This window comes from Benincasa hispida, chromosome 2, assembly GCF_027475165.1.
Source record: "Benincasa hispida cultivar pf3 chromosome 2, pf3_genome.v1.1, whole genome shotgun sequence".
NCBI lineage: Eukaryota > Viridiplantae > Streptophyta > Magnoliopsida > Cucurbitales > Cucurbitaceae > Benincasa > Benincasa hispida.
The window spans coordinates 22,386,416-22,403,301 of NC_143479.1; the positions used below are offsets into that span (position 1 = coordinate 22,386,416).

A 16,886-nucleotide genomic window follows, 5' to 3' on the forward strand; every position below is an offset into this window, starting at 1 on the left:
TTCATACATTAGTCAGTTTAGACTCTTAGTCATAATTTCTTTCGAGAATCATTTATACATCTACTCTAATTGTCTATTATGTAAAACCAACATATTAGTAAGCATGCAAACAATTGAGAATATTAATGATTTACAAAGGTAATCATAATGATCGATTTAAATTCATTGGCTTATGAAAATTTAGAAGTTTAATTAACTCAAATTGTAAGCTCCACATGATATTGGTCAAAAGAAATATGGAGTGTGTAAATTGATATATTCTCGAAAGTTCCGTATTTAAATTTATACCGTTAGTGTTCTAATTGATACAACCCTTAAAATTTAGAAGTAAACTTTTTATAAAAATTGAGACTAAGGAGTGTGATGGTCTCACTTTTTGTTTCTATATCCAATATCATCTAGTATTCTAAAGGTTTTTTCTTTAAGCTTAGTTATACAATGTTTATGAAAGATCAACGATAATATTGCAGCTTACGTATTATTATTGTAATTTAGCCATAATAATAAATAATATAATAAAAGAAAGTAAAAACTTGAGCCTAATTCTACTACCCACCACTTCTTTACTTGATTTTAAAGGAACCTTCCTACTTTCTTTTGCACACAAAGACAAGCAAAGAATTTTGTGGCCTAATTTCCAATGTTCAATTTCTTATAATTAAATTAGTCTCTCCTAAGTCATTTATGTTTGGACCCATCATTTTCTTCGGTCAAGGCTATTATTATCATTCTTTTGTTTTTATGCAATTTTATATTTATGCAAATTCTAAAAATAAAAAAAATATCAAACATGAACACAAATGTCTGATTTGACAATTTTGTTCTTCTACCTAATCGGAATCCATAGAAAAAAATTATTAACCTTATGAGAAATTCGACAACACAAATGACAAATCTGTAGAAAGATAAGATTTTTTTTTATTAAATATTGGTAACTAATAGACCATTCAGACTTTATTTTCCCCCCCCCTTTTTTTTTTCTTTTTCCTTTTTTAGAAAAAACCAAAATATATAAAAACTTGAGGCCAAAAATTCCTCATTGGCAACTATTGGAGCATAGAGGGGGAAAAGTTGAAAAAGATATTTAATTCATCGTCAATTTTACATTGGTGGATGTAAGAGAGAAATCGTAGAAATTATACTCTTAAATCTTTGTTTAGTGGTTAGTAAGAGACATGTGAATTTTTTATTGTACATCCAACGGCTATGAAGAGTCACATTGAGATAGTTTTATTGAATAAATTTTTGTCTACGAGGTAAAATAGAGGTTCAAATATCTCATTTGTCTCCACTCGAGATTGAAATACATTATTTGGGGTTGTGTAATAATGTGTCAAATGTTTAAAAATGAAAATGCTTTAACTAAATATCTAAAGTCTTCCATAATAAAACCCATCTCAAAATAGTGTTCATGTTTGTCAATGATTTAATCTATTGATATGCCAAATATCTAAAAAATGAGGGGAAAAGTGTGAGATCTTCAAGCCTTCGACAAATGGACTTAAATTCCCATCCAACTATTTCAAATTTGTAGCTAGCAAAAGCTTTGACTTTTTATTTATTTAAAAAAATAAAATTAAAAAAAAAAAAAAAGAAAAAAAATGGTTTAGTAGGTGATTCAGATTGAGTTAAAACGAAAATATATTTCATGGACATTCTAGATTTTGTGATCTAAATAGTGCAAATTTTAATTATAATGTTTTTATGTTTTCGTGTAATCTTATTTTGAATTTGAAATTTAAAATGTAGAATTATATTAGAAAAAATAAAAACATTAACAAATATATAGTATTTTATGTTATAAACTCGATTATTTGTGTCCAGTTAAAATATGAATTATATGATATTACAAATAACAATTATAAAAAAAATTAACATAAAACAAGTTTATAAGTTAATTTAAAATAGTTCATATTCAACCTAAAATTCAGGGAATAATTAAAAATAGTTTTTTGTTTTATAAATATATTATCAAACAGATTTTTTTTATTAGACATAAAGGATCGAACTTTCAACTTCTAAAGAGAAATATCATGCCAATTACTGTTGAGTTAAGTTCACTTTAGCTTATCAAACACATTTTGAACAATGGTTTAAATGGAATTTTAATTTTGAATCCACTACTAAACACATCCAAAAACAAATTTGTCTTCATTAAATCCTTTGTTTTCAAATTTTTGTTTCAAGATTGCCTATCAAACAGACTCATATATATTATACATCAGCAACAATCTCTCTGTTAATCACCAATCAAGCTAAAAAGTTCAAGTGGTCATTTATGGTAAATTTACTTATATCAATACTTGAGTACTTTCCCTACTTCAATACCACCATTGTTAAAAGGGGATGAATTGACATTGCAAAAATTTGAGAATGTGATCTCTTGCTTTGATACTATGTTAAATCACCAATCAATTCAAACTATAAAATTTAAACTAATAGATTTTGATAAATTTAATTATATCAAATACTTGAATGAGTGGATGCCTGCTGAAGCCTTAAAGGACAGAAGAATCCATTTGTATTGATTAAGGTCTTGTCAGATGGCTTTCTAAGCTTGACTATAAGTTGCCAAAAAGCATTTTGTCTCATGGTAACAGTCCAAAGAAACTGCATCAAAACAAGACCTGTTTCACTATCAGACCAATCAACAAGGAACATCAGAAGCTAAACAAAGTTAAATAAATTTCACAATTCATTGCAAATTCCTTCGACTTTTGATCTAACACAGAAATTAATTAACCTTCTTCGCCTAAGCTTTTGACCAATTAAAGTGAGAAGATGTGGCGTTAAGAACAAACACATTTCTTGCAACACTGTCAACCAATGCGGGCGGAAACGATTACAAGTCTGTTGCTATTTCTTTCTAGAAATTAGGATTTATGGAGCATTGATACATTGCATTCTCAAGGGTCAGGGAAAAAGCACTTTTAAGAGAAGTGTACGAAACTTACATCACAGAGGTCCGAAAAAAAGTGATTGCAGTTGGGAAGTTGTTCTTGACACCTTGGATGCCAAGTTTTGAGAGAACCAATCTGAAAGATTTGCTATGACAAACCCCAAGAATACCTATATCAACAAACCAACTTTGTGATTTAGTGATAATTGATATCATATGAATTAGAATATAGGGAACTTCCCTTTTCTTAATGTTATTATAAAATTTCAGTACTCAACACTTGGAGTAATGAATAACTGTTTTCTTCCCTTCTAATTTAAGCCCTATTAGTCTAGTTATTCCAACCCTTACAGAACGGATTGTTACAGATTTTTTTATTTTGAAGTTCTTTTTCATTTAATACAAGATAAAAGAATAACAACAATAACAGTTGATCAAAAGAATAATAATAACAATAATTGGATCTCTCTAACAATCGCATTCGAACAGACTTTTCAAAATCCTCCCCGACGTTTTAAGTTTCTAAATTAATCACTGTTCTTTAATTCGATCATTTCTCTCTTTTTGAAAATAGAACATTTAGCCTCAAAGTCATCTAGTTTTTCTACCAACCCTTTCACTCTCTCTCTCTCTCTTCTATTATTATTGTTGTTGTTTTTTAAAGAATTTGTAATGCCCGAGTTCAAGATCACATCTAAATGAGAGGGATCCTGAGGATACGAAAGTATGGTTAAGAAAAGCTTAAAAGAATTGAATATCTATACCAACAAGATGCACCTTCCTTTTCGGTGGATCAATCATAGAAACTCCAAAATTAAGCGTGTTTAGCTTCGAGCAATTCTATATTGACTGACCTCCTAAAAAATTTCCTAAGAAACATGTGGGTGAGGACAAATCATGCTGAAAGAACCTAGATTGGTTTCTGTGAATAGTTTTCACTCTTAGAAGCAATTAAAGCTAAGTAGATAGTGTGGCCAGTTTGTAGGGGAATGTCGAGGCCATCAAGTGCCGAATGTAGATTCCAAATCCTAAACTTGGGGCGTTATAGAATTTTTGCTACCAATCGTAGTGGGTAAAGTCTACTGAATCCTTTTACAATGCGTTTTTTATACTTAAATCCTCTAAATTTCCATCAGATGTAGTTATATATTATAATTAATGAGGTCAATAAGTCAATGCCTTCCCGCTCTTTCCTTACCGACTAGCATTCTCGAGATTGGATTATTAATTTTCTCAAAAGAAAAGAGAAGGAAAGAAAAGGAAAACGAAGGGTGGTCATAAATATTCCATTTAAACAAGTAATAATGATAAACAAGAAGGGGGATCCAGATGGTTAGACATTCTGAATACAGTTGAGTGGATTATATCTTACAACTGATAAAAATTTGATTGAAGTATTTGATTGTAAAGAACTTGAACTAAAATTTAAAGTAAAGGTCGCTAAGAATCCCAAGGATACCATATAAAACAGGGCAAAGAATATATCAGGACTATAATGTCATAATCAACAATAAAAAAATAGGCTAAATTATAATAAATACCTTGACTTTTTGCTTAAAAAAATCCCTATACTTTCAAAAGTTACAATATTACCCCTCAACTTTCATAAATATTTCAAAACTACCCTTGGAGTACAAATTCTTTAGAATTTCGAATAGAAATCGGGACTTAGAACTGTGTAGGGATGACCTAAAACGATGTGGTAATTCAAATTTTCGTTTCTGTCACCTACTACACCATTTCACATCTCAATTTCCGCCCAAATTTTAACAAATTTATACTCCAAGGGTATTTTTGAAACGTCTATGAAAGTTCAAGGGTAATGTTGCAATTTTTTAAAGTATAAGGGTATTTATGAAACATATGCAAAGTTCAAGGGTATTTTTATAATTTAACCTAAAAAGATATATTGTTTCCATCCAATGGTTTATAATTTAAATCCTATTAAGAGAACCTAGTAATGTGTAAACTAAAATAAGATAATTCGCCAGTTTATTTATTTTAAGGAATCAAATTACTTACCTGAGCTGACCCAATGATATAAACTACAGAATATTGCCGGCCATGGATGACCATATCCTCCAACATTGCAACAGGTATAGTAAGGGAAACACCAAGAGCAGCTACCAGAGGGGAAGTCCAAACAACAGCCAAAGCCCTGTGTGCACCAGAAAATTATAAATCAGGAGACAAAAATAGATATATTTAAATTAAATGCTGAACACACACACATGCACACACAAAAAGGATCTATAGTGAAAGGCTTTCTTCTGCGATTACCAGAAATAATCGGACAAAAAACTTCCAACAAAGGCATTGCCAAGTATAACTCCTTCAACATTAGCAGATTGGGGGAACGTGAATCTGGGTTCAACGCCCATGGCAGTCAGAGGCCACACTGGAGAGAGAAATTTGGAAATATTTTTTAGCATACGATTTAAGTATCTTTTTTTTCTATAGCATTAGGAAATATGTAGTTTGGTTCTTCCAAAGGTACAAGACTAGTGTCGGATATGTTTGGACCAAGTTTACATGTTTTTCTATCCTCCCTGAAATTGCACCTTAATGCTGAAACATGCTATACAATAGGACCCAATAACAACTTTTTTTCAAGGAAAAAAAAATCCTTAGCTTATGGAGAATATAGTCCTCCCCTTTTGTATTATTTACTGAAATCATTCATCATAAATTGATCATATAAATATATTGAAGCAAAATATTTCTTCCTTTTGGACAGAGTAGCTGTCCCCTGTCTGTAACTGTGATCAGATATAACCTTCCATAGCACCCCCTCCCCCTCTTCGAAAAATATTAGTAAATAAAACTGAGATAAAAAAATGTAAACTGAATAAAAGAATAATACATAAATAAATAAGGCATTTGATCATTAAACTAGAGAAAATTTCATCCTTACCAAGCCACCAAAGGGCAACAAAGGTGAAAAGTCCAATACAGCCAAATAGCTTTTGCATATCTAAATTTTGTCCTCCTCCAGCAAACTTTTTGAGAAGCACTGCAGCATCCAAGACAAGATGTACAAATGAATCGGAATATGGAAAATATGTCTTTGCAGAAGATTAGATGTCAACTACTCATCACAAGAGAAGTTCAGATATCTAACCAGTGAAAAGGCCATAAGTCACCGATGAGAGGACTGAAAAGACATTCCCCAGAAGTGCATGATTCTCATTTCTGAAGACAGTTGTACTCATTTACTTTATCAAGATTAAAACCAGAATTTGATAAAAAAACAAAAAAGTCTACGATGTCACTATTAATTTTAGAATGTGTCCTGCAAGAATGGTCTTAATAATTCACCAGTAGAGGAGAACTGGCATACCCATGCGCATTCTTCTGCAATTCATCTGCAGCTGAAGTCTTCCCAAATGTTGTCATCGCAACACCAGCCATGCTAACAACAACAGAGACAACTTTTATTATATTTATTGTGTCTTCACCCAGCAATGCACCAATCAAAAGAGTGAACAGCCCTGAAGTGGAGGATAGCAATGTGGTACTCGCAACACTGGTTCGTGCAAGTGCAGCATTTGTTAAGTACTGCATATATCACAACAAATTTTCAATGGCTTAAGTCATGGTCCGGCCTTATATTGAACAAATGCCTCATTTTCCATGTACGCTTCATTTATTATACTGTCTTTTGAAAATCAATATAATAAGACAATAACATAAAGTTATGCTACTTAGTTCTATTGAGATCCACCCTAAAATATTTATGGCTCTAGTTTACTTGGTACTTCATCAAGCTCTATCAGTATTCCGATAATCAAAATCTTTACAAAGAAATAACAGTTCATTCTAACACGTTAGGGGCCTTTCTGTGATTTGAAATTATTTATAAATGACATTGAGTTTGTTTCTAAGATCTCTTCCTCTCTCAATGTTTTCTTTCTTTCCTCCTCCTACCGATTGATTATATATATTTTTTAACAAAAATAAAACATACGAAGTTAAATCCCAATGAACTAAAATGACACATGATGATGCACTTCATCTTTTAATACAGAAAAATATCCATAATATTGCAATATCTTCTCATCTCACTGCTTATGAGTTTAATTTATCAACAAAGTGCCTAAGTATAACATAACTAGAGCCACTAAATAATCTACTTTTTAGTTTTACAGTATGACAACAATGACCTGGGGTTACTGCAGTTATATAGTCTCCCGAAACCATAATTTGATAAGAAAGAACTTTGAAGACAGAGAAACTAGTATCTTATAGATCAAGAATAAAAAAGTATCATATACGTCAGATCTGACTCTCCAAGGAAATGTGTTAGCCAATGAGAACTAACTTTAGAAACTAGAAATCATGAGATCAGTATCTCACCTCTGTTAAAAACCAGATTGGAGCAACGCAAAAGCCAAAAGCAGCAACTTCTTTTGCAGTGAACATGCGGTCCTTTTTCAATGTGTTTTCTTTACCTATATGTACAGCCACCAATGGTGTTCCCTCGTCCTTACTATATACGTCTATGGTACAATTTTTACAACTTAACTGTCCTTGATGTTCTAATTCAGAAGCAAGATTCACTTCATTTTTCTGCAATTCTATGGAGGATTCGTCAACCACACTGGGATTATCACAACTTTTAGAATTGTAGCGGTACAAAAAACTTAGTAACCAGTCTTTAAGCAATGCTATTGGAAGATAAACTATCAAAAGTGATGTTGTAACATATGATATTGCAAATGGTTGCTCATAATCTGCAAAAATACTCTGTCAAAGCATACTGGTCAGTTGCTGCATGAGTCAGATTGAGAATTCAAGTAATATACTGAACACGCGGTAGATAACAATTCAACTGCATGTTGAAAAAAGAGTATACCACATCCATCAACCAGCTGTAATAAATTATAGGATAATTGCAATTGATAGCACTTTTAGGGCTAATAATTAAATGTATAACAACAAAGAATTGCAAGCTGATAGAGTCATATGAAGGATAGACTCTAGTGCTAATAGACTCCTATCAGCGATATAGCCTATCACTGATAGACTCCGAGAGCTTAATCTAAATTTTGCTATATCTACTAATACTTTGGACTTGATTGCTACATTTGTAATTGCCCCTAAATTATATACCAGGGATTCATTAGTCAAGAATGATTATAAACATGAGGCAAACAGAATAAAGAGGGAACATGAATCTCATTGTCTAAAAAAACTCTACCAGTGTAAATCCAATCCATAGCTGATACTATTCATCTTCATTGCCTACCAGTTTTCAATTTTAATCAGATGGAAGAAGCTCGCTCAATGCAGAACATTTATCAAGAATACAATTTTCAGGATAACGAATGGCAGTTCATGAAAAGGCAAGAAGAGAAACTTACCTGGGTAACTTCAGCAGAGGAAACCCACATGATCACCACACTGAGAATAAGAAGCAACCCAAGCTTGTATCTCCAACACATTTTCATCACAATTGATTAATGAAAATCTTCTGCCTACAGAGCTATTTTTGCATCTAAATGCCTTCAATCCTTTTCCCCCTTTTTCCTTCAATAACTCGTGATCATGCCAGATTCTCCATTTATGGAAAACATCGACTTCTAACTACGTAAACATCAGTCGATTCATCATGCAATCAGAAAATTGGAAAGATGATGCCAAATTAAATAAATGATTTGTGGGGCTCATACTTCTACAGAAACCACTAGTGCCCTTCTAAATGGAGAAACTCTTTCTCCACTTTTGACCTAGTGCACCAGCTAGGTTCACCACAACATAACGATCTTTTGGCTTATTATTAAACCCAAATATGCCAAAAACTTCAGCAGAGAACACTATGCAGCTAGGCATAGACCCAGAACAATATTTTAGAAGAACAGAAACATATAGATTTGTATGTTCTAGATTGCTGGAAAAAAGCCACACTAATGCTCCGTAAAGCAAATGAATATTACATCTAATCCGGACATACCACCATGGCATCATTCAATAGCTTGCACGACAGGTAAAACTAAACAGAAAAAGAGTCTCATGTTCTAATTCAAAGAGGAAACGTAAAGTAAAGTAGAGGCCAACAAATTAAAGGGACAAATCTCCAACCATGCGTTCGTGGGACCAGGAAACGGAAGGAATTTCAATAATTGGGTCAGAAGCATTAAAGCAGATCATACAATTGGTAAAGCATGAGCACTATAAAAAACGACTATAATGGAAATCTCATCAGTGTGTCTGTCTAATAAAGAAAAGTAAACCAAAAGCTAAAACCTCACTTATTTGCACGATGCAAGAACTCAAACGAAATTCAAGGAATTCCAGCTCAATCATAGCAATCGTAGGATAGATTTACAAAAAAACTAATGATAAAGAGATGAATAGAAAAGTAATAGAAAAGAAAAAGAAGAATAAAAAAAGGAAAATGGACAAAAAAGAAGATTGAGAGATTAGGAACACGACAAGACAAGAAAACAACAATGTCATTGGAATTTGGAAGTGGAGGGCGCGCCATCCGGATTCAGGTGCGACAGGCCGGATTGTTGGACTGCAACTCAGGCATTTGGTCCGATCATGAGGCTTCATCGCATTTTTATATTCCAAGCACTAAACTGGTGAAATTACTTAGTTCTCCGACTCATTACTTCTGAATCATTCTCTTCCCGCCATTTCAGGCACCGGTCCGATTCTCTTGAACCCCGAAGGATTCTGACCTCCGTCTTAGTTTCTCATTTCAGAAGCCGGAATTTGATCATTGCAAACGAAATGAAAGTGACTTGAAAAGTAACCGCAGGATTTGAACGTCTCCGGGCGGCGGTTGAAGTCGGCGATATTCCGAGCGGATCTTTGCCGTGGACTGTGAGTCCCTAACGGCTTCCTGAGGGGATTTTGTAGTACGAGCAAATTAGAATTAGCCCCAGGTTTGAAAATCAATTATTTTTTGCTTCAACTTCATTTGAAATTACTATTTTGACCCACGCGTTGTGATTCTAGCTTTGAAATTACTATTTTGACGCATGCGTCGTGATTCTAGCTCTTACTCTCACATGATTCTCACTCTCACTCTTTCTATTATCCCTTCTCAATCGGGCTGTAAAAAATAAATTAAAATATTTACAAGATTTAATAAAATTTTAGAACTATCAATGATAGACGCTGATTCTATAAATGACATAGATAAAGAAGTTTATCAATGTCTATCAACATCTATCATTAATAATTTTAAAATTTTATTATATCTTTTAAATATTTTCAACAGTTTTACCATTTGAAAAAATTTCTCTTCTCAATTTATATTTTTACGATCACAAATTTTCTTATTCTTGCTTCTCATTCCCTTTCCTTATTTAAAAAAAAAAAAAAAATGCAGATGGAGCATGAATAAGAATCAATTAAAAAAAAGCTACAAATTGTAGAAGAATTGATGAATTGATTAGATTAGAAAAACTGCAAATTGAAGAGGAAGAATAAGCCCACCCAAAGATTTTTAAAATGTTGATTAGATTAGAAAAAAAAAGTTATGGATCAAAGAAGAAGGAAAAAGTTAAAAATGAGTCTTTTCAGTAATTTTGACGTAAGCAAAAGGCCATAAATCATTATTAGACATTCGTTATTTTCTTGGGATGAGGTAATTTTAGTTTTTTTAAACAAAGTGAATGAAGTGAGTTGAGATGAAAATTTGAAATATATCTCAATTTTAAGTTAAGTTTTCCTTTTACATTTTATTTGTGTCATCATCGGTAGGTATTACTGAAGTGACCTTAATGTGCACGCATGTTCTTGCTACTATGGAACAAATTAAAGAGAAGAAAATAGAGTGAAAATTAACAAATTTAAACTCAAAGGAGCAAAAGAAGAAACGGGAAGAGTGAGAGCGAAAGAAAACGGAGGGAATGAGAAGCGAAAAAGCCTAAACTTAAAGGAGTGAGATCTAACCCTCGTGTATAGTAGTCCGTTTTGGTAATTTCACGCTTATATGATGTAAGCAAATAAATAAAATGTGAGTGGTAAAAGAATTGGTCATATTCGATTTATGTTCAAATTTTGGATCATTCATACTAAAAAGATTCGATATAAGTTTTCTAATTCTAGCTAAAAATCTTACTATCTTAAAAAGTAATTTGGGGGAGATTTTTTTATTATTATTATTAATTTACCCCTTAAATCTTAAATTTACAAAACATGCTACTACTAATAGTTATAAAATTTTAAATTTTAAAACAAGAGTATGAAAAAAAAAATGGGACATTATTCTTGGGTTTAAAAAATAATACATAAATTGTACTTATAAAATTATTTAAAAATTTAAAAATTACAGAAGAAAATACAATAAATTAACATTAATAATTGTTTAATGCCCTTTCACATTCTCACATTATCTCTCTCCCTCTCTCACACTCACATTAGCACAACCAACCTATAGAAAGTAAAGTCATGTTAATGAGCTAAGTTTACTTTGACATCTTCTATATATAACCTATACTTATGTAATTAGTATCTTCTTAATAAATGGGCAATATATACTTGGGAGGTCAAATTGTTCCATCTCTTTATTCCTATAATATAATTTCTAAAATTATGAGTTTATTTGTAACGACCCGACCCTCTAGGACTTAAGTTATGTTGTTACTAAATATATGCATGCATGTAACTTAAAACGACATCATTTTATGGTGAAATAAATGCTAAATAAATAAGGTAAGTTCGAAAGTCCATTAAATTCAAATATTAAAAACAAATAATGGGGTACCCATAAATCATAAATGATAATAACAAGTCTGAAAACAATTCTGAATAGTAAGTTTCAAACAGCAAAACTGAAAGTTGAAAAAAAAAAAACATGAAAAGAAATTTAAATATCATGAGTGGAAGCATAAAACTGATCCCAGTGGCTCCATCACGAATTCCGCTTGTCAATCGCCGGTGCATCTCTATTTTTACCTAAAACAACAACATAAGAAAGGATGAATACAAAATACTCAGTAAGTAACCTCACTACTAGGGTCGGGCTAGGCATCTATGTCCTTTAGATGCCTAACTCTGGCGGAACATAAAAACTGTTTTAGTCCTTATAGGACACATACATACATGAAAAACTAGTTTCTATCCTACCGTAATTAAGTATGCCCACTACCTCTGGTGAATCCCGAAGGAAACACAACCCCTGGTGAATCCTGAAGGAAACACAACCTCTGGTGAATCCCAAAGGAAACACAATATCTGGTGAATCCCGAAGGAAACACAATCTGGTGAATCCCGAAGGAAACATAATATCTAGTGGGCATCTAACTAATTAGTAAAGACACTATCACATTCTCAACATCACAATTATCACAATATGGTTTTATAGCATACATATACGTCTCAACATCATGGCTATACAACATACATATACGTCTCAATATCCTCATATCAAATACAACCTCAGTGAATCAAGTATTATCTCTTACTAGCATGCAAGTATCTACATGCACAAATAAATCTTTCAGATTCTCATACAATAACATATATCAGCCATACTATACTATTCGTTTATCATGCTATCGCTCTGTCCTGATATTCATCTATCATGCTAGCATATATCTAGTGCCTGGCCCGTATGCAGTTCCAATAGTAAGATTACTTACCTTGATTAAGATATCGATCCAAGCGGTAGTCTTCAATAATAAATCTTTGAATTCAATTCCCCAACGAAGCCTGAGCAACAACCATCCTCAAGATTCCAATCTCCAAAATCTTCCTTCAGTCAGACCCTCCTTCCAACTTTTAATCCATTTCTCCCTTAAGATTTTCAATTCACAAAGAATTTAACTAACCCCCTTCCACAATGAAATTAACTTTTGACATTAATTTCAAATTAAATTTGTGTGACATAACCCCCTTCCAAAATAAAATTAATTCTTGACATTAATTTCAAACTCAATTTGTTTGACATTAAAAACCCAATTTCCATAACTTCCCTCCAACCATTAAATTGAAACACCTCTTTCTTAGCAATTAAATCATAATAATTACATTTTGAATTTCTAAAATTCAAAAAATTCCCTCTAATACTAGAAAATATTGAAATTACATTAAGAACAAAATTTGGGGTGTTACATTATCTTTAATTATGCTTAATAGGAAAATTTCAAAGGTTTAGAATTCCATCTCTTACAACTATATATATATAGAACTCTATTTCAACATTATATTTACAAACATTCGAGTTTTCATTCTGGTTGAGGCTTGTTTATTTCTTTATTATTCATTGTCTTGCTTTGTTTTATGTCTTTTGTTGGATTATTTAATCAAAGCTTCATCTTGCTTTACCATTGTTGTAACATTAATCATTTGTAGTTTTTTTTTTTAAAAAAACATGAAGTTATGAAAAAAAAAAAAAAAAAAAAGAAACACGAGTTTGAACATGATATACTTCTAATTTAAGTTAATAGCACTTATACTTAGGAGCCATTTGGGGCAAGGATTATTCTAGAACTATAATAACGACCTCTTGCTACAGTAAATACTATTTCAAAACTCCCAAATAGCTACAATCAACACTATTTCAAAACCCCCATTTGCTATAGTATTTACTATTTACTACAATTTTTACTATTTTACATTCATCAATTTTTTATTCTTTGCTATAGTGTTTACTATTTCCTTCTCAAACTAAAATAGTTTACACCTCAAATACATATTATTATAACCCAAACTAAAATAATCTACACCCAAGCACAAACTATTATAACTCAACTATAATAACCAAGGACTACAACAACCAAGGACTACAACAACCAAATCGGTCCTTAAAGGAGCAATTTATCTACTTACCCCGACATTAGGGAATGAGGGAATTCCTTCCTGTGAAGTTGTGTTCCCAACTCTCCAATCAGATAAATCCCCAAAATGGTAGGCATATTGAGTCAGTGAACTAGCCACTCTCACCCATTCAGATCAAAGGACCGTCTTCATAGGCAGGAGTTCATAACTCACAGGATTCAGGTCATGTCACCTATGGTCATCCTGGTGAAATGTAATTCTCTACTATTAATGGTGTTATATAGTAAGACTATTCATTTCGTAGTCTGGTCTTATACAAATGTTTTAGTATAAAACATCCCCGCTCACATGTCTGGACATGAATGATCAGCATTAGATCATTTATAGAACTTTACAACAATTGGAACATCTATAAAGTGAGTCGTATTCATAGTGTCATTAGGATAAGGTATCCAACCTTATCTATCTACTATAGACCATTCAACTTATCACTTAAACATGATCCACTCTACATAAATGTTTAAGCTATAGAAGATAACCTTGAATGTTTGTTTACTAGTTTTGTTGGTTAATGTTACTAAATGTCAAATAAAATATCTCATATTTTATTAAATAAATAAACTGTTTATACAATACAATTACAAATTACAGACCCACGAGATTTAGGGCATCAACCTCAACATATATGATACTGAGACACGACTAACATATAGTTCTTATGATACCTGATGATTTGGATCCCTAAAACAAACTACGCCTCACCCAAATCTTTCATTTGGAACTGGACTACTAGCCATTTCTTTACATCTGTCAAAAAGCCTACATCATTCCTAATGAGTAAGATATCATCCACATACAACACAAAGAAAGCTATTGAACTATTAATGATTTTCCTATACACATTAGGCTCATCAACATTATGATTAAAGCCATAAGATTTGATCGTAGTATCAGATCTTATATTCCAAGATTGAGGTATTTGTTTCAGTCATAAATGGACCATTTAAGCTTGCAAACCTTTTGCTCTTGACCTTGCTCAGTGAATTCCTCTGGTTGATTCATGTAGATGGTCTCTTCAAAATTTTCATTTAAAAATGTAGTATTGACGTCCATTTGTCATATTTCATAGCCATAATATGTGGCTATGGATAAGAGAATTCATATAGACTTTAACATAACAACATGTGAGAAAGTTTCTTCGCAATCTACTCCCTCAACCTGGGTATAATCCTTTGCCACTAATCTAGCTCTAAAAATCTGTACCTTTCTATCTACACCCCTTTTTCTCTTATAGATCCACTTGCAACCTATAGGTTTTACCTCATCATGTTGATCTACAAGCTCCCAGATAGAATTAAAGTATATAGACTCCATTTTTTTATTCATGGCTTTAATCCATTCATCTTTGTCAACATCTTTCATTGCTCGATTGTAAGACAATGGATCCTCAACTCCATCATCAGATATGATGTCTTGGGATTCTGTTAAACCCATATAGTGAATAGATGGGTCATAACCCTCCCACTATGTCGAGGTAATCTTAACTCTTGAGATGGATATGCTTGATTAGATGAACCAACATCAACAATCCTTATTGATGTACTAGCCTCTTCAACAACCCTTGTTGAAGCCTCAATAGTATCATTAAAAATTTCACTTAAAACTATTTTGCTTCGTGGTTTGTGGTCTCTTATGTGGTATTTTTCCAAAAAAAAAAAAAAAAAAAAATAGTGTTTGTCGATACAAACATTTTATTCTCATTTGGATCAAAGAAGTATCCACCTCTCGTTTCCTTAGGATAGCCTATAAACAGGCATACTCTCAAACGAGGTTCCAACTTTTTGGGATTTGTCATAAGCACATGAGCTAGACATCCCCAAATCTTGAAGTGGTATAAACTACTTTTACGACCTCTCCATAACTCAAAAGGTGTTTTATAAATACTCTTTTAGGGAACTTGTTCAAGATATAAATAGCAATCTCCATTGCATATCCCTAGAATGAGTCAGAAAGTTTAACATAACTCATCATAGACTGAACCATGTCCAACAGGGTTCTATTTCTCCTTTCTGATACACCATTCTACTGAAGTGTACTAAGGGCCGAGAGTTGGGATGTAATTCCATGTTCTATCAAATAGTTCTAGAATCTTAAGTCCATATACTCTCCACCATGACCAGATTGTAGTGTTTTTATGTTTTTACCTAACAAGTTTACAACCTCAATCTTGTACTTCTTGAACTTTCAAGTGCTTCAGACTTGGGTTGCATTAGGTAAAGATATTCATTTCTGGAATAATCATCTATGAAAGAGATGAAATATTCATACCCTTCTCTTTCTTTTACATTCATCGAACCAAAGAGGTTTGAATGTATAAGCTTTAAGGCCTCTTTGGCTCTATAACATTTTCCAGTAAAAGGTTATTTTGTCATTTTGCCTTCAAGGCATGACTGACATACAGGGAAAGAGTTTTTTTCTAAACTATTTAGAAGTCCACTTTTAATTAATCTCTCAATCCTATTGAGATTAATGTGACCTAACCATATATGCCAAAGGTAGGCATTTTCCTTAGGAGAAATTCTTGGTCTCTTAGTAGTTGTTGTCATTCTGAACATTTCAGTATTTAAGATAGCCTTTGTAACTAAAGTCTTAGTACATACAAATTACTTTCCATTGAAGCCAAGTCTATCTCCATTCCATTCTTAAAAATAAAAACTTGCTAAAATATAACTTGAGTCTGCCTACGGCCACAGCTGAAACGGTCTCACCAGTACTGACTCGAAGAGTCATCTCTCAGCTTCCAATTGTCTCCAAGAATTAATCCCTGATGGGGAAGAACATACATGATTAGTAGCCCTTTAATTAACTATCTAGGAAAAATCATCATTATCTACTAAGCACATCTCCAAGACAAGTAAATCAGATTTACTATCATTGGATTTTTTCCTTTTTTTGAAGGGTAATGGGATCAACTTGAAACCCCTTTTCATAAACTCTATGTTTTATCTCAAAGGACAAACCTCTTTGATAAACATCACTAGAGTTGGCAACATTTGTCTCCTTTACCAGTCCTTTGACATTCAATATGGACCGGATTTTATTTAGAGAACTGATATGACTGGTTTCATTGATATCAATCTCATCTTGCTTGAAATGTGAGGACTCTCGCTCAAATTTTTTTTGCATTGATTGCTTGGTCACAATTTCATGATCTACAGTGTAGTGACTATGATCTCAAATCTATTACTAA

At 32.4% G+C, this 16,886-nt stretch overlaps 1 protein-coding gene across 3 annotated transcripts; it reads right to left on the reverse strand.

Annotated features, from left to right (window-relative positions):
- Positions 1–2,239: 2,239 nt before the first annotated feature.
- On the reverse strand, positions 2,240–9,769 carry LOC120072230 (putative vacuolar membrane protein YML018C). 3 transcript variants are annotated; one of them, XM_039024645.2, is made up of 9 exons: positions 8,263–9,769; positions 7,256–7,645; positions 6,240–6,457; positions 6,021–6,091; positions 5,814–5,912; positions 5,180–5,297; positions 4,922–5,057; positions 2,955–3,069; positions 2,240–2,610 (listed from the first exon to the last, which is right to left on the reverse strand). In XM_039024645.2, exons 1-8 carry the CDS (start codon positions 8,347–8,349, stop codon positions 2,956–2,958), a joined length of 1,233 nt encoding a protein of 410 aa, XP_038880573.1. In that variant the 5' UTR covers positions 8,350–9,769; the 3' UTR covers positions 2,240–2,610; position 2,955. The 3 variants fall into 3 exon arrangements, with proteins under 3 accessions (XP_038880573.1, XP_038880575.1, XP_038880574.1); XM_039024647.2 differs by having other exon boundaries at positions 2,240–2,627; positions 8,263–9,712; XM_039024646.2 differs by lacking the exon at positions 2,240–2,610 and having other exon boundaries at positions 2,716–3,069; positions 8,263–9,712.
- Positions 9,770–16,886: the final 7,117 nt, after the last annotated feature.